The sequence below is a fragment of the Castor canadensis genome, chromosome 7 (assembly GCF_047511655.1).
Source record: "Castor canadensis chromosome 7, mCasCan1.hap1v2, whole genome shotgun sequence".
NCBI lineage: Eukaryota > Metazoa > Chordata > Mammalia > Rodentia > Castoridae > Castor > Castor canadensis.
This window is the reverse complement of record NC_133392.1, coordinates 36,167,979-36,193,388: the sequence shown is the minus strand read 5'-3', so window position 1 is coordinate 36,193,388 and position 25,410 is coordinate 36,167,979. Positions and strand designations below refer to the sequence as shown.

The following is a 25,410-nucleotide window of genomic DNA, read 5'->3' as shown; positions in this document are numbered from 1 at the left end:
TAAGATAATTACTACTAAGTTACACCTCTGGGCTTTTTAAAAAATTTTATTCTATCATTTTTACATTTACTTACATGTGTATACATTACTTGGGTCTCTTTCCTTTGGGCATATCCCAAGGAGTGGTATTGCTGGATCATATGGAAGATCTATGTTTAGGTTTTCAAGAAGCCTCCATATTGTTTTCCATAGTGGTTGTACCAGCTTACAATCCCACTAGTAGTGTATGAGGGTACATTTTTCCCTGCATCCTCACAAACATTTGTTGTTGTTCTGCTTATCATGGAAGACTTTTATTGCTCCATCTATTTTGAATGATAGTTTTGCTGGGTAGAGTATCCTAAGGTTGAAGTTATTTTCATTCAGTGCCTGGAATACCTCACTCCATGCTCTTCTTGCTTTTAAGGTTTATGTTGAGAAATCTGCTGTGATTTTGATGGGTTTACTTTTGTATGTTATTTGTTTTTATCTCTTACAGCCTTCAATATTATTTCTCTATTCTCTGTGCTTGTTATTTTAATGATAATATGTCATGGGGTAGTTCAATTTTGGTCAAGTCCTTTTGGTGTCCTGGAGGCTTCCTGTACCTGAATGGGCATAGTATTCTCTAGATTTGGGAAATTTTCTGTTATTATTTTGTTGAATGTATTACAAATTCCTTTTGCTTGCACCTCTTCTCCTTCTTCAATGCTCATGATTCTCAGGTTTGGTCTTTTGAAGGAGTCGGTGAGTTCTTGCATATTCCTTTCACAGGTCTTGAGTTGTTTGAGTAATAGTTCTTCAGTTTTTCCTTTAATTTCCATTTCATCTTTAAGTTCTGAGATTTTGTCTTCTGCTGGAGTGGCCTTCCATTGTGTTTTGTATTTCTGTTTCATTCTTTTTTCTGAGGTTTTCCATATCATGGGTCACTTACTCTTTAATATTGTCAATTTTCATCCTTCATTCATTAATCTCTCTATTTATGGTGTTCTCTGTTTCACTTTGGTGTTTATTTAGGGTTCCTATAAGTTCATTTATTTGTTTTTGTGTCTTCTCATATTCTTTATTTTTGTTGTCTTGGAATTTCTTGAGTGCCTCTTGTACATTTTGGTTGACTAGGTCTAGTAACATCTCCATGAAATTCTCAGTGATTACTTGCAGGATTTCTTCTTTCAGATTGTTTTTGTGGACTTCGTTGGGTTCCTTAGGATAAATTATCCTGGTTTTGTTGGATTCTGAAACTGGGTATCTGTTTTCTTCATTTCCCTCTGAATCTCGTATTAAATTAGTTTTGGGGGGAGAATGGTTTCCATCCCTTTTTCATCTTCCCATCGTTCCACTTGGTACTGTTTCTGTCCCTTGTCTGTGTGTAATTTAGTATTAGAACTAAGAAAACAAAAAAAGCATGAAAAAAAAAAGAAAACCAAAGAAATCAACAGGGAGGGGTTGTGGACAAACAAACAGGGAAGCAACCAACCAAACAAACACATAAAAAATTCCAGGTTCAGGACCAATTGAATTTCAGTCTTAGTAGTTCTGTTGTTACTCCTTCAGCATCCAGCCCTGGTGTTGGTATTTAAGCAGAAGCTCTGTCTTAGTCTTGCCAGGTGGTTGGGGAGACTCGCCAGTTTTTTTTCCTGTCTTTCAGCAGAAGTTGCTTAGTCAGCTCCTCCCTCAGTGAGGTGTGGCTTGTCCTCAGGTTCTGGAGATCTTCTCTGTGGTTAACCAGTCATCCTGCTTTGGAGTTGGGTTTTCTCTGTGTTGGTTTACTGGGGGCTTGTTTCTTTGCCATGACCCCTTCTTTGGGGCAAGGTCAGAGATCCATCAGTTAGTTCCCTGCTGTCAGTGTGTTATGCTGGTTTGCTGATTGGTTTTTTTTTATTGAGGTTAAACTGTGTTTTTATTAGAATATAATAGTTGTACAGGAGATACATTGTGATATTTACATATATGCTTACAATATATCTTAGATTCACACCCTCCATTGTTCTCCCTCATCCCCCTCCTCTTTCTTTCTTTTTTAAAAAAAATTTTAATTTTATTCATATGTGCATAGAATGTTTGGGTCATTTGTCCCACCTTACCCCTGCCCCCTCCCTTACCCCCCTGCTCCCTCCCTTACCTCCTCCTTACCCCTCACTACCTGGCAGAAACTATTTTGCCCTTCTTGCTAATTGTGTTGAAGAGAGAGTATAAGCAATAATAGAAAGGACCAAGGGTTTTTACTAGTTTAGATAAGGATAGCTATACAGGGAGTTGACTCGCATTGATTTCCTGTGCATGTGTGTTATCTTCTCAGTTAATTCTTCTTGAACTAACCTTTTCTCTAGTTCCTGGTCCCCTTCTCCTGTTGGCCTCAGTTGCTTTAAAGTATCTGCTTTAGTTTCTCTGCATTGAGGGCAACAAATGCTATCTAGTTTTTTGGGTGTCTTACCTATCCTCATATCTCCCTTGTGTGCTCTCACTTTATCATGTGATCAAAGTCCAATCCCCTTGTTGTGTTTGCCCTTGATCTAATGTCTGCATATGAGGGAAAACATATGATTTTTGGTCTTTTAGGCCAGGCTAACCTCACTCAGAATGATGTTCTCCAATTCCATCCATTTACCTGTGAATGATAACATTTCGTTCATCTTCATGGCTGCATAAAAGTCCATTGTGTATAAATACCACATTTTCTTAATCCATTCATCAGTGGTGGGGCACCTTGCCTGTTTCCATAACTTGGCTGTTGTGAATAGTGCTGCAATAAACATGGGTGTGCAGGTGCCTCTAGAGTAACCTGTGTCACATTCTTTTGGGTATATCCCCAAGAGTGGTATTGCTGGATCATATGGTAGATCAATGTTTAGATTTTTAAGTAGCTTCCAAATTTTTTTTCAGAGTGGTTGTACTAGTTTACATTCCTACCAGCAGTGTAAGAGGGTTCCTTTTCCCCACATCCTCACCAACACCTGCTGTTAGTGGTGTTGCTAATGATGGCTATTCTTACAGGGTTGAGGTAGAATCTTAGTGTGGTTTTGATTTGCATTTCCTTTATTGCTAGAGATGGTGAGCATTTTTTCATGTGTTTTTTGGCCATTTGAATTTCTTCTTTTGAGAAAGTTCTGTTTAGTTCACTTGCCCATTTCTTTATTGGTTCATTAATTTTGGGAGGATTTAGTTTTTTAAGTTCCCTATATATTCTGGTTATCAGTTCTTTCTCTGATGTGTAGCTGGCAAATATTTTCTCCCACTCTGTGCATGGTCTCTTCAGTTTAGAGACCATTCCTTTTGTTGAGCAGAAGCTTTTTAGTTTTATGAAGTCCCGTTTATCTATGCTCTCTTTTAGTTGCTGTGCTGCTGGGGTTCCACTGAGAAAGTTCTTGCCTATACCTATTAATTCCACAGTATTTCCTACTCTTTCCTGTACCAACTTTAGAGTTTAGAGTCTGATATTAAGATCATTGATCCATTTTGAGTTAATATTGGTATAGGGTGATATACATGGATCTAGTTTCAGTTTTTTGCAGACTGCTAACCCGTTTTCACAGCAGTTTTTGTTGAAGAGGCTGTCTTTTCTCCATCTTATATTTTTAGCACCTTTGTCAAAGATAAGTTGGTTACAGTTGTGTGGCTTCATATCTGGGTCCTCTATTCTGTTCCACTGGTCTTCATGTCTGTTTTTGTGCCAGAACCATGCTGTTTTTATTGTTATTGCTTTGTAATATAGTTTGAAGTCGGGTATCATGATACCTCCTGCGTTGTTCTTTTGACTGAGTATTGTCTTGGTTATTTGTGGCCTTTTGTGTTTCCATATAAATTTAACGGTAGATTTTTCGATCTCTTTAATGAATGTCATTGGAATTTTGATGGGAATTGCATTAAACATGTAGATTACTTTGGGCGTGTAGACATTTTTACTATGTTGATTCTACCAATCCATGAGCATGAGAGATCTCTCCACTTTCTCTAGTCTTTCTCAATCTCTTTCTTCAGAAGTTTATAGTTTTCTTTGTAGAGGTTGTTCACATCCTTTGTTAAGTTTACACCTAGGTAATTGATTTTTTTTGAGGCTATTGTAAATGGAATTGTTCTCATATATCCTTTCTAAGTTTGTTCATTATTAATGTATAGAAATGTTAATGTTTTTTTTATGTTGATTTTATACCTTGCTACCTTGCTATAGCTATTGATGGTGTTTAGGAGCTTTTGAGTAGAGGTTTTTGGATCTTTATTGTATAGGATCATATCATCTGCAAATAGGGACATTTTGACAGTTTCTTTACCTATTTGTTTCCTTTTATTCCTTCTTCTTGCCTAATTACTTAGGCTAGGAATTCCAGTACTATGTTGAATAGGAGTGGAGATAGTGGGCATCTTGTCTAGGTCCTGATTTTAGAGGGAGTGGTTTCAGTCTTTCTATGTTAAGTATATGCTGGCTGTAGGTTTGTCATATACAGCTTTTATCATGTTGAGGTACTTTCCTTCTAGTCCTAGTTTTCTTAGAGCTTTTATCATGAAGTGGTTTTGGATCTTATCAAAGGCTTTTTCTGCATCTATTGAGATGATCAAGTGGTTTTTGTCTTCGGTTCTGTTAATGTTGTTTATTATATTTATTGATTTTCATATGTTGAACCCCCCTGCATTCCTGGGATGAAGCCTACTTGGTCATGTGAATGATCTTTTTGATATGTTGTTGAATTCAGTTTGCCATTATTTTATTGAGGATTTTTGCATCAATGTTCATTAAGGAGATTGGCCTATAGTTCTCCTTTTTGGAGGTGTCTTTGCCTGGTTTTGGGATAAGTGTAATACTGGCTTCATAAAATGTGTTAGGCAGTTTTCCTTCCCTTTCTATTTCGTGGAACAGTTTAAAGGGGATTGATGTCATTTCTTCTTTAAAGGTCTGGTAGAATTCAGCAGAGAATCCAACAGGTCCTGGACTTTTCTTTTTGAGGAGACTCTTGATTGCTGCTTCAATTTCATTTTGTGTTATTGATCTATTAAGGTGATTAATATCCTCTTGGTTCAGTTTTGGATGATCATATATATCTAGTAATCTGTCCATTTCTTTAAGATTTTCAAATTTATTTGAGTATAGGTTCTTGAGGTAGTCTCAGTTGATTTCCTGGACTTCCATGGTTTTTGTTGTTATCTCCCCTTTTGCATTCCTGATTCTACTAATTTGGGCTTTTTCTCTCCTCATTTTATTCATGTTTGGCAGGATCTGTCAATCTTGTTTATTTTTTCAAAGAACCAACCTTTTGTTTCATTAATTTTGTATATATATTTTTTTGGTATCTAGTTCATCTATTTCAGCTCTTATTTTTATTTTTTCTCTCCTATTTGTTTTTGGCTTTGCTTGTTCTTGTTTTCCTAGGAGTTTGAGATGTATCATTAGGTCATTGATTTGGGGACCTTTCAGTCTTTTTAGTATGTGCACTCATGGCTATAAACTTTTCTCTCAGGACTGCCTTTACTGTGTCCCATAGGTTCCTGTAGGTTGTGTTTTCATTTTCATTGACTTCCAAGAACTTTTTAATTTCCTCTTTTATTTCATCAATGACCCAGTGTTCATTAAGCAATGAGTTATTCAGTTTCTAGCTGTTTGCATGTTTTTTGTCTTACTTTTGTTGTTCAGTTCTAGTTTTATTGCACTGTGATCACATAGAATACATGGTATAATTTCTGTTTTCTTTTATTTGCTAAGGCTTGCTTTGTAACCTAGGATATAATCTATTTTGGAGAAGTTTCTGTGGGCTGCTGAGAAGAATGTATATTGTGTAGAAGTAGGATGAAATGTTCTGTAGACATCACTTAGGTCTATTTGATCTATGGTATATTTTATATCTACTATTTATTTATTGACTTTTTGTTTGGATGATGTATCTATTGATGATAATGGGCTGTTAAAGTATCCCATGACCACTGTGTTGGAGTTAATATATGCCTTTAGATCCTTCACGGTTTGTTTGATGAAATTGGGTGAGTTGACATTGGGTGCATATAGGTTGATAATTGTTATTTCCTTTTGTTCTATTTCCCCTTTTATTAGTATGGAAGGTCCTTCTTTATCTCATTTGATCAATGTAGGTTTGATGTCTACTTTGTCAGAGATAAGTGTTGCTACTCCTGCCTGTTTTCAGGGGCCATTGGCTTGGCAAATCTTCTTCCAGCCTTTCATCCTAAGGCTATGCTTATTACTGTCAGTGAGATGGGTCTCCTGTAAGCAACAAATTGCTGGATCTTCCTTTTTAATCCAGTTCATCAAATGGTGCCTGTTGATGGGGGAATTAAGTCCATTAACATTAAGTGTTAGAATTGATAGGTATGTGGTGATTCGTGTCATTTAGTTGTCTTATTTGTTTGAAGGTTTGATTGTGTGTACCTAAATTGAGGTTACTCTCTACTTTCTTGCTTTTTTTTCCCTGTCATTTGATGCTGCCTTCCCTTTCATGGTTATGTTGGGTTTTACTCTCTGTGTGCAGAATCCCTTGAAGAATCTTTTGTAGTGGTGGCTTTGTGGTCACATATTGTTTGAGTTTCTTGTTATCATGGAAGACTTTTATTGCTCCATCTATTTTGAATGATAGTTTTGCTGGGTAGAGTATCCTAGGGTTGAAGTTATTTTCATTCAGTGCCCAGAAGATCTCACCCCAAGCTCTTCTTAGTTTTAATGTTTCTGTTGAGAAGTCTGCTGTGATTTTGATGGGGTTAGCTTTGTATGTTATTTGTTTTTTTTCTCTCTTACAGCCTTCAATATTCTTTCCTGGGTCTCTGTACTTGTTGCTTTAATGATAATGTGCTGTGTGGTAGTTCTATTTTGTTCTGGTCTGTTTGATGTTCTGGAGGCTTTTTGCATGTGTATGGGAATAGATTTCTCTAGATTTGGGAAATTTTCTGTTATTATTTTGTTGAATATATTATGCATTCCCTTTGCTTGCCCCTTTCTCCTTCTTCAGTGCCCATGATGCTCAGGTTTGGTCTTTTGATGGAGTCAGTGAGTTCTTGCATTTTCTTTTCACAGGTTGAGTTGTTTAACTAATAGTTCTTTGGTTTGTCCTTTAATTACCATTTCATCTTTGAGTTCTGAGATCTGTCTTCTGTTTGTTCTATTCTGCTTGATTGGCCTTCCATTTTGGTTTGCATTTCTGTTTCATTCTTTTTTCTGAGGTTTTCCATATCCTGAGTCGCTTCCTCTTTAATGTTGTCTATTTTCGTCCTGAGTTCATTTATCTCTTTATTAATCATGTTCTTTGTTTCACTTTGGTGTTTATACAGTGCTTCTATAGTTTCTTTTATTTCTTCTTGTGCTCTCTCAAGTTCTCTATTTTTGTTTTCTTGGAATTTGTTGAGTGTCTCCTGTACATTTTGGTTGACCATATCCAGTATCATCTCTATAAAATTCTCATTGATTACTTGTAGGATTTCTTCTTTTAGATTATTCTTGTGAGCTTCATTGGGTTCTTTGACATAGTTTATCTTCGTTTTATTGGAGTCTGGATCTGAGTATCTGTTTTCTTCATTTCTCTCTGGTTCCTGTACTAATGTTTTGCTGTGGAAAACTCATTTCCCTGATTTTTATGTCTTCCCACGATTGCCTTTGGTATTGTTATTGTCCCTGTACTGTGTGCATTTAAGTGTTTTCTAGCCTGTAATAATAACTATGGTGGTATTTAGAATGGAATGGTGAGAGGAGAGGGAAAGCAAAGAAGGTAAAGAACAAGGGAAAAGCAAATAAACAAACAAGTTAAAAAATAAAACAAACAAACAAAAAAGTTTCAAAGATATAAACAGGGAGAAATAGTGTACTGATCAACAGTAAGCTAAACAGGCATTAGAGAGACAGAGAGAGGTTTGAAAAAAATCTCCAAGTTCAAATACAATAAAGTTTCAGTCTTAATAATTTTGGTGTTAGTCACTCAGCCTCCAATCGTAGAGATGGTGTCTCAGAAGCAGTTCTGTTGTTGTCTCATCAAAGGGGAAAAAAACAAAAAAAAAAAACCCCAAACCCCCAAAACACCACAAAGTGTCCCAAATTCAAATGCAATAAAGTTTCAGTAAGTTTTTCAGCATGCAGGTGTAGTTCAGTTGTTGTCTCATCAAAGGAAGAGAGAGAGAAAAAAAAAGTCTGGAGACAGGTTTGTGAATGTCTATTTGAGGCTGTGGCTCACCTGCCCACTGCTGTCAGCCTGCTGTTGCTGGAGGCTTTATTTATGCAGATCTCAGCAGTGAGCTTAACACTCACCTAGCCCTCAGGCTTTGTTTACCTAGAGTTCTCCTGAGTGCAACTTCCACTGTTACAAGCTTTCCCTTTCCAAGCACACTGGGGGAGCTGGCGCTACACCTGCTTTCTCTGGCCGGTGTTTTTATTTACAGTTCACATGGGAAGTGGGCCTTCCCCCCTCTCCTGTGGAGTTTTCCTCCCACCACCGCTTTTACAAGCTTTCCCACTCCTGGTTGCTTGGTGGGTGCCGCCGCCACTCCTGCCTTCTCTGGCCAGCTTGCTTTTTTACAGTTATGTGGGGGAATGCCCCTCCCCCCCCTTCGGCACTCAGCGTGCCCTGCTGTCTTTGCTACATTTGTTTTGTTTTTTGTTGTTATTATTCAGTTTCTCTTTTTTCCCTGGGTGGGGGTTGCTCTGTCCAGAGGGCTATGCTGATCTGGCCCAGGATTGTCTGTGGGAGTACTGCATGCCACTTACCTCACCTTGTCATCTGCGTCTTCCCAAATGGTCTGGGAGCTGGCATCTGGTGGTGCAGGAGTCCTCCTGGTTTTTCTGTTTAATGTGGAGTGGGAATGCTATGCATGGGCTCGGGTGTGGAGGAGTCAAAGTTTTGCCTCTTCTCAGTGGTTTTTCCTGTAAGGTATATCTCCAGTGCTTCTCCAATATTTTACTTTAGGAAGCACACTTTCTGCTTCCTCCCTCTAGTAATCATCTTGGAATCTCACCCTTACTGTTTTTCAATTTTGCAACTTCGTTTTACTTTGGATTTTCCTCACTGGCTCAAGAGATGAGCTTTGTGGTCCTCTATCTGCCCTATTTCTGGCAGCAGCTTATCACTTGTCCTCTGTTGGCCCATCTGCCATTCCAGTCTTTGTTTACTAAAAGTTTGCATGGTGATCAGCTTCTTGCTCCTCCCCCTCTCCACTGGTGTGCTTAGAGCACCCCACCCCCTCTGCTGCATGTTCCTTGTTTATTATTCAGGTTTTTTTTGTGGGCTGGAGGATCAGTCTGTCTGAGGGGTTATGCTGGTTTATTCCAGTGGTGGCTGTGTAGATACCACATGCCACTTATATGCTCACCTGTTGGTCTGCTGGATGTCTCCCAAGCAGGTTTGGAACCCACTTCTGGTGGTGAAGCAGCCCTCCTGTTTTCTCAGTGTAATGTGGCATGGAAAAGCTTTGTATGGGCTGGGGGTTTAGGGTGTCCAAACCCTGATTTCTCTTGGTTCTTTTTTTCTACCAAGTGTGGCTCCAGAGTCTCAGCAAGGTTTTTGATTCATGAAGTTCATGCTGTCTGCTGCTGCACCCTAGTCACCATGTTGGATCCTCCCCTGTTTTCCTTTTAAACTCTTATATTTCTTTTTAAAAGCATATTTTTTTTGCTGTACACAAAAGACACTGATTTTTAAAGTTGATTTTGTATCCTGGTACTTTGCTGAAACTTTTTTATTTTAATATCAGATCCAAGAGTCTTGTGGTGGCATTTTTTGGGTCTGTTAAGTATAGTATCATATCATATTCAAACAGGAATAATGTGACTTCTTCCTTCCTGTTTTCTCTCTCTCTTGTCTTTTTCTCTGAGTAAGAATTTAAGTAGTGCATTGCATGGAAATGTGATAGTTGACACTATTGTCTTCTGATTTCAGCAAGAATCTATTTCAGGTTTTCTCTATGTAGTATAATGTGTGCTGTAGGACTGTTGAATACAGCTTTATTATGTTAAAATATCTTTAAATTCCTGGTTTCTTCAGGGCTTTTTATTATGAAGGGATATTGGGTTTTGTAAAGGGATTTTTGTGCATCTGTTTAGATGATTATGTGATTCTTGTTCTTGATTGAGTTTAAATGCTGAGTTACATTTATTGATATATATACCAATATATATGATATATCAAAAAGATCATATATATATATCAATATATATGATATCTATATATGTATATATCATATATTCATTTATGTTGAATCATCTTTGCTTTCTTTGAATGTATTCAACTTGATCATTTAATATGCTGTTGAGTCTGGTTTGTATTTTATTTTATTTATATTTATCTTTATGGAGAACACTGACCTATAGTTAAGTGATAATAAGCCAGTGCCACAAAGGCATAGTCTGAATGTAGTCTCTCATGTGTGGCATATAGGGAATATATGGACATGAAATTTAAAGGGGGACTATTAATGGTATAGAAGGTATAAAGTGAGGATATTGGAGGGGGTATAAGAAAGAGTGCATATAAGACACCCACGTTTATTGCAGCACTATTCACAATAGCCAAGTTATGGAAACAATCAAGATGCCCCACTACTGATGAATGGCTGAAGAAAATGTGATATTTATACACAATGGAATTTTACTCAGCCATGAAGAAGAATGAAATCTTTCATTTGCAAGTAAATGGATGGAACTGGAGAACATCATTCTGAGAGAGGTTAGCCAGGTTCAGAAGACCAAAAATCATATGTTCTTCCTCATATGTGGACTTTAGGTCTAGGGCAAATACAGCAGTTTTGTTGGATTTGGGTCACATGACAAGGGGAAAGCACATACGGGAGGTATGGGGATAGGTAGAAAACCCAAAACATGAAAGTGTTTGATGTCCCCACTCCAGAGGAATTAATACAGAAACCTTAAAGTGACAGAGGTCAACACGAGAAGGGGACCAGGCACCAGTATAAAGATCAGTTAGAGGTGAATCAACTTGGGTTGTAACACATTTGTACATGGAAGCAATGCTAGGAATCTCTCTGTATAGCTATCCTTAACTCAATTAGCAAAAACGTTTTGTCTTTCTTATTATGTTTATGTCTTCTCATCAACAAAATTAGAGATAAGGGCAGAACATGTTCTGCCTGGAAGTGAGGAGGGTGGGAAGCAGGGGGAAGAAATGCCCCTAACAATGTATGCACATATGAATAAATGAAAAAAAAAAAGAAATGGTAATAGAATGTTAATATCATAGAAGTACAATATATGTATGTATGAAAATGTCAAAAACAATTTGTTTTTGAAAATCAATGTATATTAACAAATACAATTAAATAAAAATTAAGAAAATAAGAATTCAATGATTGCAAATGGTAGGTTCACCTTGAACTTCAATTTGTATTTGCCTGTTATCTGGGTTAATATTTTTATTTCTCACTTTATAGTCTCCTATCCTCAATTTCTCTTTATCCTCTTATTGTACATACCAGGACTTTCAGGATGACATTGAACAGAATTGGTCAAGTAGGCATTCTTGTTTCATTCCTGGTCTGGGAGGGGGTTTAATATCTCACTATTATGAATGATGTTTTAAGCAGATTGTGAAAAGTAGTTTTTCTAAATCACATTAATGAAGTTCCCCTCTTATTTTGTATGAATTTTCATCATGAAAGTGTCCACAGCTTTATCAAATTGATTTTTTATGTAAATTAGTTACACTGTACTGAATGAATATAAAAGTTACAAGAATATGCACAGTTGGATTTGATCTGGTTCATGCTATTTATGACTTTTCTAGTTATTAGAAATTATAGTCACTAGAAGAATATATTTTCATCCATATAATTTTCTTCTCAGATTTCTAATATCAAGATAATGTTGCTGCATAATTTTGTTAGAAAAGTTCCTGATATGGGTCTGTTTTTATTTCCTTCATTCTTTTAACCAATAGTGGTGTCTTTAAGATGTAGAGTAAGTTTTGGTTAAGTACCTGATATTATACTTGGAAATATGCACATTTTCAGATGATGTTTATCTTCTTCTAGGAAGGGTTTATACTTCTCCCATAAGCAGTCAGAAGAATGTTACATTTCCTTATCTAATTCTTTGTGAACCTAATATGAAGATAGTCAAGTTTAACTGTAATTATTACCTTATCACTCAGCCACATTCCCAACCCTAATATTTGGAATCTTGTGACCAATTTTTGACTTAGCAACTTTATCTACAATGCTCTAATTGATAAGTTACAAGCTATTCTATTTTACTTGAGACCAGGATATATAACTGTTAAATTAAAAATAATATAACTAAAATTGTATTTCCATGGGAAAACACAACAGGATTGGTTAGATTTCAATGGCTAATTTTATCCATAAAAATCTGAATTGATGGATTTAATAAGGGGTGATTGGGCTTGTTTATAGTGATAACATATTTGGTATTAGTGTTAGGACTTCAATCTACTCTTTTATCATCAAAGGACACAGACAGAAGATCATAATTATTTCTTAAAATTGGGGCCTCAGGGTAACTGAAAGTTTTTGTTTCTGTGTAAAAACTTACACAAGAAATACAATGATGAATCAGATAAGGATCACCAAGTTACCTGATTACATCAGCATTGGTGTTTTTTTTAAGTGTTTATTAAGTCTGGAGAATCAAAACTTCAAGTGAATTACCATTCATTTTTTTAGGGAGTGGTCTGCATAGAATTTTGCAATGCTGCATGGGTAATTCAATCCTTTCACAAGTCAGATAAATGATTTATTCTTCAATAGGCGGAGAGCACTGATCCCATGGAGATAGTGATCTAAGACAGCAGTTGCTGTCTTTTTCTGTAATGTCCCTGATTGTCAATATGTGAAGCTTTGCAGGCCACTGGGATTGTAGTGCCACCTTTGAGCTCTGCCATTGTAGTATGGAAGCAGACACAGACAATGTATAGCCAATGAGCACTGCCATGCTCAATGTTTGTGGAAACTGAAATTTACATTTTATATGAATTTTGCATTTCAAAGATTTTCTTCTTTTACTTTTTTTTAAATTTAAAATCTTGTGGATTGAAAATTTCCCACCCATGTATTTAAAAAAGTTATATCTAAACAAAATGTAAGAGTATATATATCTACTTTAGTGCACTCAGTTAATTTTGGTACACTAATGTCTAATACTCTACCAATTATTAAATTTCCCCAAACTTTTAGAATATTCTCCATAATTTATTTTTATTTTCAGTGTCCAGAGAAGGAACAGCATACACTTAGCCATCTTTTCCCTTTAGTTTCCTCTAAATACATACAGTTCCCTTTTATTTATTTATTTCCTTCCAGTATGTTGACCTTACTGAAGATTCCAAGATAGTAATCATTTAAAATATCCCTCAAGCTATTTTTTAAACAATTTTTCAGGAGTTTTATTCCAGTTATGAGTTTGAGAAGGAAAACACACAAGTGTTTTGTTCATGGCCCTGAATATTGCTGGTGAATTAGGGACACATAATGTCAGCAATCCTATTATTTTATGTTGATTTCCTCTTGTAATTAAGTGCTATCTATCAGATCTCCTTGTTTCAGAAGTTCTGCCTTTATGTCATATTAATAAGAATCTATGACAGGGGATTCTAAGTCTGTATGATTATCCTGTTTCCTGAATTATCACCCCAAATGTTTCAGCTTTAATCAACAGTACTGGCCTAAACTGGTACCCTAACTTGAATTATTACAAAATGATGATATGTCTAATTTTATCATCATTTGTTTTTTTAAGTCAGTTTAACTGTAATCAGTTGTGCGTGTGTGAGTTGGTATCTGCCCTTGTGAGAAAGCTCCAAGGAACTGAGGCAAAGGCTTCAGGACCAGACTGTGCATGTGTGAGTTAGTATCTGGCCTTGTGAGAAAGCTTGAAGGAACTGAGACAAAAGTCTCAGAACCAGACGTCCAGAACAACAACAGTGCTCAAGGTTCCCCAGATGGCTTCATGTCCTTCATATGTAAATAAGAAGGTTATGCTGACAGTGTGCTTCTCCTGTTTCTCTGTTCCCATTTTAAAGGAGACATAACAAAGAGTTAATTTTAACTGTGCTTCCCTGTGCTAATGTAACCTTGACACGTAATACTTGACATGCTTTTTCTGACCAAATGCTCTCTGTGAAAGAGGAGTTTATAAAAAGCAGAAGTGACCTTCATTAAAGTGGCAATTGAGGAAGATTCAGTGGTCCTCTCATCTTTTATGGCTCCAGTCACACAGGTCCAACCAATAAACTGCAACAATCAATAATACCTGTATGCATTTTAAAATTAAGGCAAATAAACTACATGTTAATGATGCAAACTCAATACTTAATGTTGATTTTTCACTCCAGAAAATGCCATTGTTGAAAAAAAATCAAATATTTATTTGTAATTTGCCATAAACAGATGCTGTGGAAATTTTGTGGGAAATAGAATCTTCTATTTGAAACCTTATTCCACAATAAGGATTGTGTAAAAACTGATAATATAGAGCAGCAGATATTGACAGATGCCAGTTTGCAAGGTTGATGATGGAAATATGAGATCAAAAAACTTTGGCACCAAATACCAAAGTACTCATACTTGAAATGCTAGTGGAAAGCATTTTTATAAAATCATTGCCACTGGTCTCAAACTCTTCATGTTTGTTATATGATTTGTCTGCCCAGAAATGTCACTGCTCCTCTTTGGATGTGGCTTCCTAAGTAGTAAATCAAAGATTGAAATTAAAGATTTCAATTATATCTTTCATACTCATGAATACTTTATAACTTGTTTTTTTGTCTCTTTTTCCCAGGGCACAACTGTATTAGTATCACTGACATCTGTGTTATATGATGACAAAGAATTTCCCAACCCAGAGGTGTTTGACCCTGGCCACTTTTTAGATGAAAGTGGCAACTTTAAGAAAAGTAACTACTTTATGCCTTTCTCAACAGGTAACAGAAATTCATTTCTATATGTTCTTCAAGTGACAGGACACCTTTTTGAGATCATTTACAATTCTTGCAATGCCCCCATTTTGCTGGTAGAATAGCTGTTTGCACATCATTAGGAGCCTCACTCCTAATGTCCATTCACTTTCTTTACTCATGAAAAGATGTGTGGAGACACAGGAAATTTTGTTTAATACACCATCTTCTCATTTTTCCATTTTGTCTGGTTTATGAAATTGAGGGCCTCACCATTACACACCTAGATTTGTAATAATTATATTTTCTTGTAAAATCAATCCTTTAATCAATGTATACTAACCTTCTTTATCTCTTCTTGTTTTTATTGTCTTGAACTTGTTTTTGTTGGATATTTGTATAACTACTCTTACTTGCTTTCTGATTCCATTTATAACTCTGTGTATCTTTGCAGGTCAGGTGAATTTCTTGTAGGAAAATCTTTGTACCTTGTTTTTTAATCTGCTGTGCCATCCAGTGTCATTTAATTGAAAAATTTGATTTTGCTGGGTCTCCCTTTCACTGCTATTCAATTCAAGAGCTTTCATGTGACCATTTACTTCAACATGCACTTACATACTTGTTGGTTTGGTTCTATACTGTGGAAGACTAGAAGAATGCTGAGTGCCTCAATTCTACCATCTGTAGTTACCATGATGAGAAAGAGAGAGATCTCTCTTTAAGAATTCACATTGCAACATGACAGTAAAATATATAAATAAATAGATAAATAGAAATTTATGATACCAGGTGATCCATGTTTCAATAATATCAGGAATATTATGTTGAGGAAACCCAGAGAAGGCAAGAGATTTTATTGCTTGTGGCATTACAAAGAGTGTAAAGAAGAAAGGAAGTTTGATCAATATTGAATGTAGTTTACAAATAGTGCACCATAGTCAAGATTAGCGTGATATAAAGAATGAATAATAGTGGTGATTTGGAGTTTCATGAAAAGTGTGCAAAGCTAGAAGGGAGAATAGAGACTTTGAGGACTGTGAGACAAAAATCATGTTATATCAGAACAGGAAATGAAACAAACAGTATGGACATGTTTGTATAAATACATATGTAGAAACTTCACATGTCAAAAGAGCAGTTATATTGTAGGAACACTTAAAGTGTTTATTTTTATTTTCAGGAAAGCGAATTTGTCTGGGGGAGAACCTGGCCCGCATGATGCTATTTTTAATCCTGACAACCATATTACAAAACTTTAACCTGAAATCAGTGGTTGACCCAAAAGACCTTGACACCACACCAGTTGTCAATGGGTTGGTGTCTGTGCCACCCAAGTATCAGCTCCATTTCATTCCTGTCTGAAGAAGAGAAGACTGTCTGCTGCTGAGCTGCAATCTGAATTTCCCTCTTCAGGTGTATCATCACCTGCTACTTCATGAATGATGCTTTCTTTAACTTACTCCTTATAGCTCTCCATTATCTCCAGCTCTAGGGAACACCCAACTTTCATTCTGGAGAGTTTCCTGGGCCATTTAACAAATATGTCTGATATTCCCAAAGCTATGTAATACTTGTACCGACCATCCCAAATGCCAATAAGTATTTAATGCTGAATTATCAATGTAAAGCAGCAAAATGTTTAGAACAAAAATCTCTCCCCTTTTATATTCTGAGTAAAAATCATTTTTAATTTCTGCTTCAGTTCTCAAACTACCCTTCCTCTTTGCATAATGCAGATGATAAATGAAAGAAACTGTATAGAAAAGTTCTTTGTCTGAGTGTCACCTAGAAGTACTAGAAATTTAGATTTCAAAGACCAATTTCCAACCTAAATGAAAGAATTCCAAAAGTCAGTTTTAGGGAGAATGATATTAACTGTACAAATGTACCTGCTTTGCTTCTACTATGAACACAAAATAAAGATTTTAAATAGTCCTTTAACTTTGTGTTTCTATCTTGGAGCGAAGACTGAATTTATGTTTTCATATTACTAATCATGTGTTCTGGGTGTTATTTCTGCCTTCTCCAAGCCAAAAAAAAAATCCTTGGAGAGTCTCACTAAGTTTTAATACTTTTCTACTTTCCACAATAATTTTTATAACATAAATATAAAGTAATATAATGCTATGTCCCCAAGACAGCAATCTCATTTTATCTCCAGAACATACACCATTGAAAATCTAAAGCAGGTCAAATCCTAGTCATCATTTTCCCTTCCTACTGCTTTGAAGTGTACGAAATGAGAAAGGCCGTCACTCATTGCCTTTTGAATATATTCTGTCAGACATTTTAAGTTATTGTATTGGTGGCTTCAGATATGTAACTACACACGAGGGCAGAATTATACATTCATACATAATATGTCATATACACAAGCACAGATATGTAATTAGATACTGTTCTTCATATAATTGGACTCATACTACTTGTATTTTCTACAACTTACTCTTTTTACACTAGACAGTGTATTAGGAAAACCCTGTAGACAACAGAAAAATGTGAAATGATTTTAGTGGACAGAAAACAGGAAATGCAAATTGTTATTCAATAAGAGAATAGCTGATGTATATCTAGCAAATATTTTGTGTCACTCAGTGGGTGGTGTCTTCAATTTAGATACCATTCCTTTTTTTGTGCAGAAGATTTTTAATTTCATGTAGTCCAATTTGTCCATCCTTTCTATTAGTTGTTGGGCTGCTGGAGTTCCACTGAGGAAGTCCTTGCCTATACTTATTGCTTCCAGAGTATTCTTTGGTTTTTCCTGTACTAACTGCAAGGGTTTGGGTCTGATATTTAGGTCCTTAATACACTTTGATTTGATACTAGTCCAGGGTGACAGGGATGGATCTAGTTTCAGTTTTTGCAGGCAGATAACTGCTTTGCCCAGCAACATTTGTTGAAGAAGCTGTCTTTTCTTCATCGCATGTTTTTGGTGCCTTTGTAAAAAAAATAAGGCAGACATAGCTGTGTGGATTCATATCTGGGTCCCCTATTCTGTTCCACTTGTTTTCATGTTTGTTTTTGTGCAAGTACCATGCTGTTTTCATTGCTATGGCTCTGTAATATAGTTTGAAGTCAGGTATTGTGATTCCTCCAGCATTGCTCTTTTTGCTCAGTATTGCTTTGGCTATTTGTGGTCTCTTGTGTTTCCAAATGAACTTTAGGGCAGATTTTTCAAACTCCCTGATGAACGTATTTGGGATTTTTATGGGAATTACATTGAACATGTAGATTGTCTTTGGTAATATAGCCATTTTTACTATGTTGGTTCTGCCAATCCATGAGCATTCGTGGTCTTTCCACCTTCTGTAATCTTCCTTGATCTCTTTCTTTAGTCATGTGTAGTTTTCCTTGTAGAGATCATTAACATCCTGTTAAGTTTATTCCTAGGTATTTGATTTTTTTGAGGCTATGGTAAATGGAATTATTTTCCTATATTCTCTATTTGTTCATTGTTGGTGTATGGAAAGGCTACTGATTTTTGTGTATTAATTTTATATCTTGATACATTGCTGAAGCTGTTTGTGGTGTCTATGAGTTTTTGGTTGGACTTTTTTGGTTCTTTAAGGTATATGATCAAGGCATCTGTGAATAGGAATAATTTGACTATTTCTTTACCTATTTGTATTCCTTTTATCTTTTCTTCTTGCCTTATTGCTCTGGCCAGGAATTCCAGGACTTTGTTGAATCAGAGAAGGGAGATTGGGCACCCTTGTCTTATTTCTGATTTTAGGGAAAATGGTTTCAGTTTTTCCCTATTAAGTATGATGTTGGCTGTAGGTTTGTCATATATAACCTTTATAATGTTGAGGTATATTCCTTCTCCTCCTAGTTTTCTTGGAGCTTTTATGATGAAATTGTGTTGAATCTTATTGAAGGCTTTTTCTGCATCTATTGAGACAACCCAGTGATTTTTGCCTTTGCTTCTATTAATGTGCTGTATGACATTTATTGATTTACATATGTTGAACCATCCCTGAATCGCTGGGATGAAGCCAGCTTGGTCATGGTGAATAATCTTGCTGATATACTGTTGGATTCAATTGGTTATTATTTTATTTAGTTGTTTTTCATCAATGTTTATTAAGGAGATTGGCCTGTACTTCTCCTTTTTGAATGTGTCCTTGTCCAGTTTTGGGATGTGTGTAATACTGGCCTAATAGAACGAGTTAGGCTGAATTTCTTCCCTTTCTATTTCACAAAATAGTTTAATGTGTGTTGGTATTAGTTTTTCCTTAAAGGTTTAGTAGAATTCAGCAGGGAATCCATCGGGCCCTGGATTTTCTTTTTTGGGAGACTCTTTATTGCTGCTTCAATTTCATTATGTTTTATAGATATGTGTAGGTGGTTAATATCTTCTGGGTCAGCTTTGGATTGTCTTAAGTATCTCAAATTTTTCCATTTTTTCAAGATTTTCCAATTTAATGCGAGTCAACTCCCTGTATAGCTATCCTTATCTCAACTAGCAAAAACCCTTGGTCCTTCCTATTATTGCTTATACTCTGCCTTCAACAAAATTAGAGAAAAGGGCAAAATAGTTTTTGCCGGGTAGTGAGGGGTAAGGGGGGGTAAGGGAGGGAGTGGGGTGGGTAAGGGAGGGGGTGAGGGGAAGAGGGGAGAAATGACCCAAACATTGTATGCACATATGAATAAAATAAAAATTAAAAAAAAGGGAAAAAAAGATTTTCCAATTTGTTAGAATATAGGTTCTCAAAGTAGTCTCTGATGATTCCCTGATTTCTTTTGTGTTTGTTGTTATCTCCCCTTTTTCATTTCTGATTTTACTAATTTGGGTCTTTTCCCTCCTCATTTTAGCCAGATTTGCCAGGACTTTGTCAATCTTGTTTAGTTTTTTTCAAGGAGCTACCTTCTTTTGTTGTTGTTGATTATTTGCATTTTTTTATTGTCTCTATTTCATTGATTTCAGACCTTATTTTTGTTATTTCTCACCTTCAGCTTGTTTTTGGTTTAGCTTGTTCTTATTTTTCTAGGAATTTGAGATACAGCATTAGGTCATTTGAGATCTTTCTGTCTCTTAATATGTGCATTCATGGCTATCAACTTTGCTGTATCCTATAGGTTCTGATTGGTTGTGTTTTCTTTTTCATTAAATTCCAGGGATCTTTTCATTTCCTCTATGACTCACTGAACATTGAGCAATGTGTTATTCAGCCTCCAATTGTTTGCACATTTTCTGCTGTTGCTTTTGTTGTTGCATTCTAGTTTTATTGCATTGTGTATAGATATAACACAGGGAGTTATTCCTATTTTCTTATATTTTTTGAGGCTTGCTTTGTGCCCTAAGATATGATCTATTTTGGAGAAAGTTCTATGGGCTGCTGAGAAGAATGTATATTGTGCTATTGCTGGATGAAATAGTTTGTAGATATCAATTAAGTCCATTTGATCCATGATTTCATTTAGGTATAGAATTTCTTTGTTGATTTTTTTCTGGATGATCTATCAATAGGTGATGGAGGATTATTAAAGTCTCTGCCATGGATATTAACATGGTTTTGATTTGCATTTTCAATATGGTCAGGCATTGTGAGCATTTCTTCATGTGTTTTTTAGTCATTTGAACTTCTTCCTTTGAAAAAGCTCTGGTCAGTTCATTTGCTCATTTCTTTATTTGGCCATCGATTTTTTTTTTTGAGTTTAGTTTTTTGAGCTCTCTGTATATTCTGGTTATCAATCCCTTGTCAGATATATTGTTGGCAAAATTTTTTTCCCATTCTGTGGGGAGCCTCTTCAATTTAGAGACCATTTCTTTTTTTGTGTGGATGCTTTTAATTTCATGTAGTCCCATTTGTCAATCTTTTCTCCTAGGTGCTGAGCCATTTTATTTCTTTTGAGGAAGACATTGGCTATGCCTATTAATTCTACTGTATTTGCTGCTATTTTCTGCACTAGCTTCAAAATTTCAGGTCTTATATTAAGGTGCTTAACACACTTTGAGTTAATACTTTTATAGTGTGAAAGACATGGATCTAGTTTCAGTTTTCTGTATCCAGATATCCAGTTTTCTTACCAACATTTGTTGAAGAAACTGTCTTTTCTCCATCATATGTTTTTGACAACTTTGTCAAAAATCAGGTGGGCACAGCTTTGTGGATTCATATCAGGGCCTTCTATTCTGTTCCACTGGTCTTCATGTCTGTTTTCATGCAGATGCCATGCTGTTTTTATTGCAATGTCTCTAAAGTATAGTTTGGTGTAAGGTATTGTGATACCTCTAGCGTTGCTCTTTCTGCTCAGCTTCATCTTGGGAATTTGTGGTCTTTTGTGCTTCCAAAAACTTTATATTTATTTTTTTCTTGTACTGGGGCTTGGACTCAGGGTTTCATACTTGCTAGTCAGGCTTTCTACATTCTGAGTCACTGCACCAGCCCTTCCAAATGAATTTATGGTTGATTTTTCAATCTCTTTGATGAATGTCATTGGACTTTGATGGGAATTTCACTGAATATGTAGATTACTTTTGGTAACAGAGCCTTTTTCAATAAACTGTTACCACTAATCCATGAGCATGGGAAATATTACCATATTCTATAGACTTGTTTGATTTCTTTCTGCAGTGGTTTGTTGTTTCCTTGCAGAGGTCTTTCACATCATTTATTAAATTTATTCCTCAGTATTTTATATTTTTGAGGCAATTGTAAAGGTAATTGTTTTCCTACTTATGCACAGGTGACACAAACAGGAATATCAGGTCCTCAGGGTTCTTGAGCCCACTCTGAGAATGAAAGCACAGGTAGGCTCCAGCAACAGAGGTTGGAAAGGTTTTATTTGTAGGTAAGAGAAGAGAAAGACTGAATAGTAGGGAATGCTGGGGGACCCAGAAACCAGTGGTTCCATGGGTCAGGTTGGAGATTGAGTTTTTATAGCCTTTTTGCATTGCCTGAAGGCAGATTGTCTCTCAGATATAGAAAGATGTTTCCTGGGAAAGAGAGGTGTCTCCTTGACCACTTATCATCTTTTGGGACCTCCTGCAATCCGTCCTTCTATCCTCCTTCTCAGTGGTTGCCCTAACCACTGTTAGGGATAGAAACAACAAAGTCTGTTCAGTAACTGCTTCATGCTGACAGGGGGCAATGAAGGGGCCCACAGCATCAGGGCTGACCATGAGAGAGGAATTAGAGGGGACTGTGATAGCAGGTTGCATTCATCTCCATTAGGGTCATTTGTAGTTTGATGGATTCTAGGCAAGAAGAAACAAACTTGACAAGTAAGTTTAAAATTTAAGGCCCAAATATAAGCATGAGAATAATGGCAACTATAGGACCCAGAAAGAGTAAGAGGGGAGCCAGGATTTTATTTGGTCCCATACCTGTGTAGAAACCTGAGTTTCAAGGGATTGCTCCCAGAGCCATTTAGCCTGTAGGAAAATGTAATCTGCATGTTCCTCTACAATGCCTGAAGTGTTTATATAAGTGCAACAGGAAGTATTGGCCATGGCACATACCCCTCCTTGTTTAGCCAAAAGAAAATCTAGGGAAGCTGTGTCTGTTGTAGTTACCATTCTCTTTTTCTTCCAAATGGCTGCATGAGCATGCAGGATCAGGAAGGCAGACTTAGAATCTGTATAGATGTTGACTCTGTTGTTTTGACAGTTTTAGGGCTTCTGTTAGGGCCACTAATTCTGCCAACTGAGCACTTTTATTAGGAGGAAGAGGACCTGATTTGAGGGTGCCAAATTTTGCTACAACTGCAAACCCTGCATGTCTGACACCATTTTTGACAAAGGAACTGCCATCAATGTGTAATTCCAGATCTGCATTTTTTTAAGGGCCGATCAGTTAAGTCAGGTCGGGCAGCATAGTTTTCCATAAGTACCTCCTTACATGAGTGTTCAGGATTTCCCTCTGCCTCTGGAAGAAGGGATGCAGGATTTAGGTATTGACAGGTCCTTAAAATTATTTTGAGAGGGATTGAAGGACAGACAGCAAGAGGTCCCAAAAGGTGGGAAGTGGTTAAGGAGACACCTCTCCTTCCTAGGAAACTTCTGTCTACACCTGAGAGACATCTCTGCCCTCAGACAATGCAAAAAGTCCATAAAAACACAATCTCCAACCTGACCCACAGGACCACTGGTTTCCAGGTCCCCCTGCATTCCTCACTATGCTGTCTTTCTCTTCTCTTCCCTGCAAATAAAATCTTTCCTACATCTGTTGTTGGAATCTACTGGTGCTTTTATTCTCAGAGTGGGCTCAAGAACCCTGAGCACCTGAAATTCCTGAGCGTGTCATCTGTGCATCATATTTGGTGATGCATGAAGGGACAAGCCTTCACCTGAGGTCGGTATAGGTTGTGCCAAACTGGGAAAGGCTGCCTAGGAATGTGGCCCTGACTGGCACTCCAGTGGAGTCTGTTTTTCAGGAGAGCCCATTCACCACGGCCTAGCTATTGTGGATCTCTCAGGCTGACCTTTCTCTCTCTCTCTCTCTCTCTCTCTCTCTCTCTCTCTCTCTCTCTCTCCATCTCTCTCATTAAAGAGGGTTTCTCCCTTGGGAAACTGAGGAAAGTCTCTGAGCCCATTACAGCTGTAAGGCAGGTAACCCGAGAGAACTTGGGTGCCAGCCGGGGGCTTATACTGGACTGCCAATATTACATGGGCACAGCCTGACTTCAGTGCACCAGGCTTTTTTTTTCTCCTCTACTTAAACTCTCTCTCTTTCAAGATCTGACCCACTTAAGAGGAGGTCTGAAAACAGCTGGTGGAAGGGAAAGTTTCTCTTCAAGTTGTTCTGGCCAGGGCACTCCCTGGTGTCACCCAAAGGCTGGAGATGCAACTTCCTGACCCACCCTGAGGCTGCAAACCCCATCAGCCATGTCTGTAGCAAACAGACAACCATATCTCTTACACTTCCTTCATGGTTTCCATGGCCCGAGAGTGGAGGTCACCCCTTGCTTCTAATGCTTCAGTACTGCCCTTGGGCAGGATCAACCTGGAGAGCAGTAGTGACCAATAATCCTTCATGCATTGAGCCTGGAAACTCTCTTTTCCTTCAATACTCAGCCTCTCCTTCCCCTTTCTCAAGTAGATCAGGATGAGTGTCCCCTCCCCCACTTTGCTCTAAACAGCAGTGGGCTTCCTTCTTCAGGGAGTTTGGGAAAAAATTCCTGCAGACACCAGAAAGTGCTAATCTCCAATTTATGCTTAACTTTCTTTGTCAAGTGTTTGGTTAAACTGGTCAAACAGGTTCTACAGCCTGCCCTCAGGGAAAGAAAAATAAAGTTAAAAGGCAGAAACCTCATGGTCTTCTCTATTTTTGCCCCTTACCACAGCAAAAGCCTTCAGATACTCTCTCTTTTTTCATAAAAAGCATACATGCCTCACAGGATATATAGTGGGACAGAAGTCTACTTAATCAGGAGTCCCCATCCATGCCTCTGCAGGGGACCTCCCTCGACCATGCAAGCCCTCTTGGTTAATTTGATAGAGTTATTTTTAAATTACAAGCCTTCAGCTGGTAGAGGAGAAGCAGGTACCTGGGTCAAGGGCAAACAGGCAAGTCAAAGTAGATAAGAGATTGGTCAAAGGTCATTCTGGTGGGGTGAAGATCCCCCATGACCTTAGCCTCAGGTGGCAATAGAAGGAGTGAGGGAAAGAGGGACGCCTTCTCCCACATAGAGTTTCTCCTCATCTGGGAACACCAAGGTAAAAAGAGAAACTTCTGTTAAGGTGACCAATTTTTCCCTTGTTTCCCTTTTTAGGTGGGGAATCAAGCTCTAAGGATTCAGGAAGTCTTCCCCACTTGCCTGCTTATTAAAACATTGGAAAGATCTTGATCCAGAAAGTCTTCAACAAAAGTGACTCAAGTTTTACTGCACCCAGGTTTGGCCACAGTATCCTCTAGGAGATGAGGAAAGGTGGCCAGAAGGAGGGAGCATTAATTATAATACTATTCTTCAATTAGATATGTTCTGTAAAAAGGAGGGAAAGTGGACTGAAGTTCCATATGTTCAACTGTTCTTTTTCCTAAGATACCACCCAGAATGGCTGAGCAAATGCAAGCTAGATACCCAAACCATGGTGACCCTTTGCAAAAAAACCCCAAATGCTTTTGAACCAAAGAACCCATCTGATGCTCCATCAGCTCCTCCTTTCTCCCCTTACCCAGCTACCTCACACACCACACATTGTCCAACAGGACTCTACCCCCTCCAGTTAATTCCTGGAGGGGATAGGGCTCACAATCCTTTTAGAGTGAGCAAACTTAAAGAAATAAAAAAGGATTTAGGAAATTACACAGAAAACCCAGATCAGTACATCCAGGTATTTAGAGAAGTCAGCCAAAACTTTAAACTGAGCTGGAAAGATGTAATGCTATTGCTATCTCACACCCTTACTGCTCTGGAGAAATAGTGGGTACTAGATCAGGTACTCAAAGCTGGAGAAAATTATCACTTGGACAAATGTTGTCCTACAGGCCTGTCTCAGATTGGGGACTCACAGGAGGAGGAGGGGACAAAGACACTGGATACCTAAAAATGACCCTAGATTCCCAATTCCAACAGGAGATCAGGCAGTACCTATGTAGGATCCTGAAAATGACAAGGCTGAATGGAGTTGTAACCATTTCATCCA

General features: G+C 37.3%; 1 protein-coding gene across 3 annotated transcripts in view; it reads left to right on the top strand.

Moving 5' to 3' along the window:
- LOC109686868 (cytochrome P450 2C26-like) overlaps window positions 1-24,626 on the top strand; it is a 62,440-nt gene extending 37,814 nt beyond the window's left edge. For 2 of the 3 annotated variants that reach the window (XM_074078721.1, XM_074078723.1), the window contains 2 exons: window positions 14,705-14,846; window positions 16,000-16,760. In XM_074078721.1, coding sequence (XP_073934822.1) covers window positions 14,705-14,846; window positions 16,000-16,181 — 324 coding nt within the window. In that variant the 3' untranslated portion in view covers window positions 16,182-16,760. Of the gene's footprint in view, window positions 1-14,704; window positions 14,847-15,999; window positions 16,761-24,536 lie in introns of those variants that run through there. The other variant, XM_074078722.1, reaches the window with a different exon arrangement.
- The last annotated feature ends 784 nt before the right edge of the window (window positions 24,627-25,410 follow it).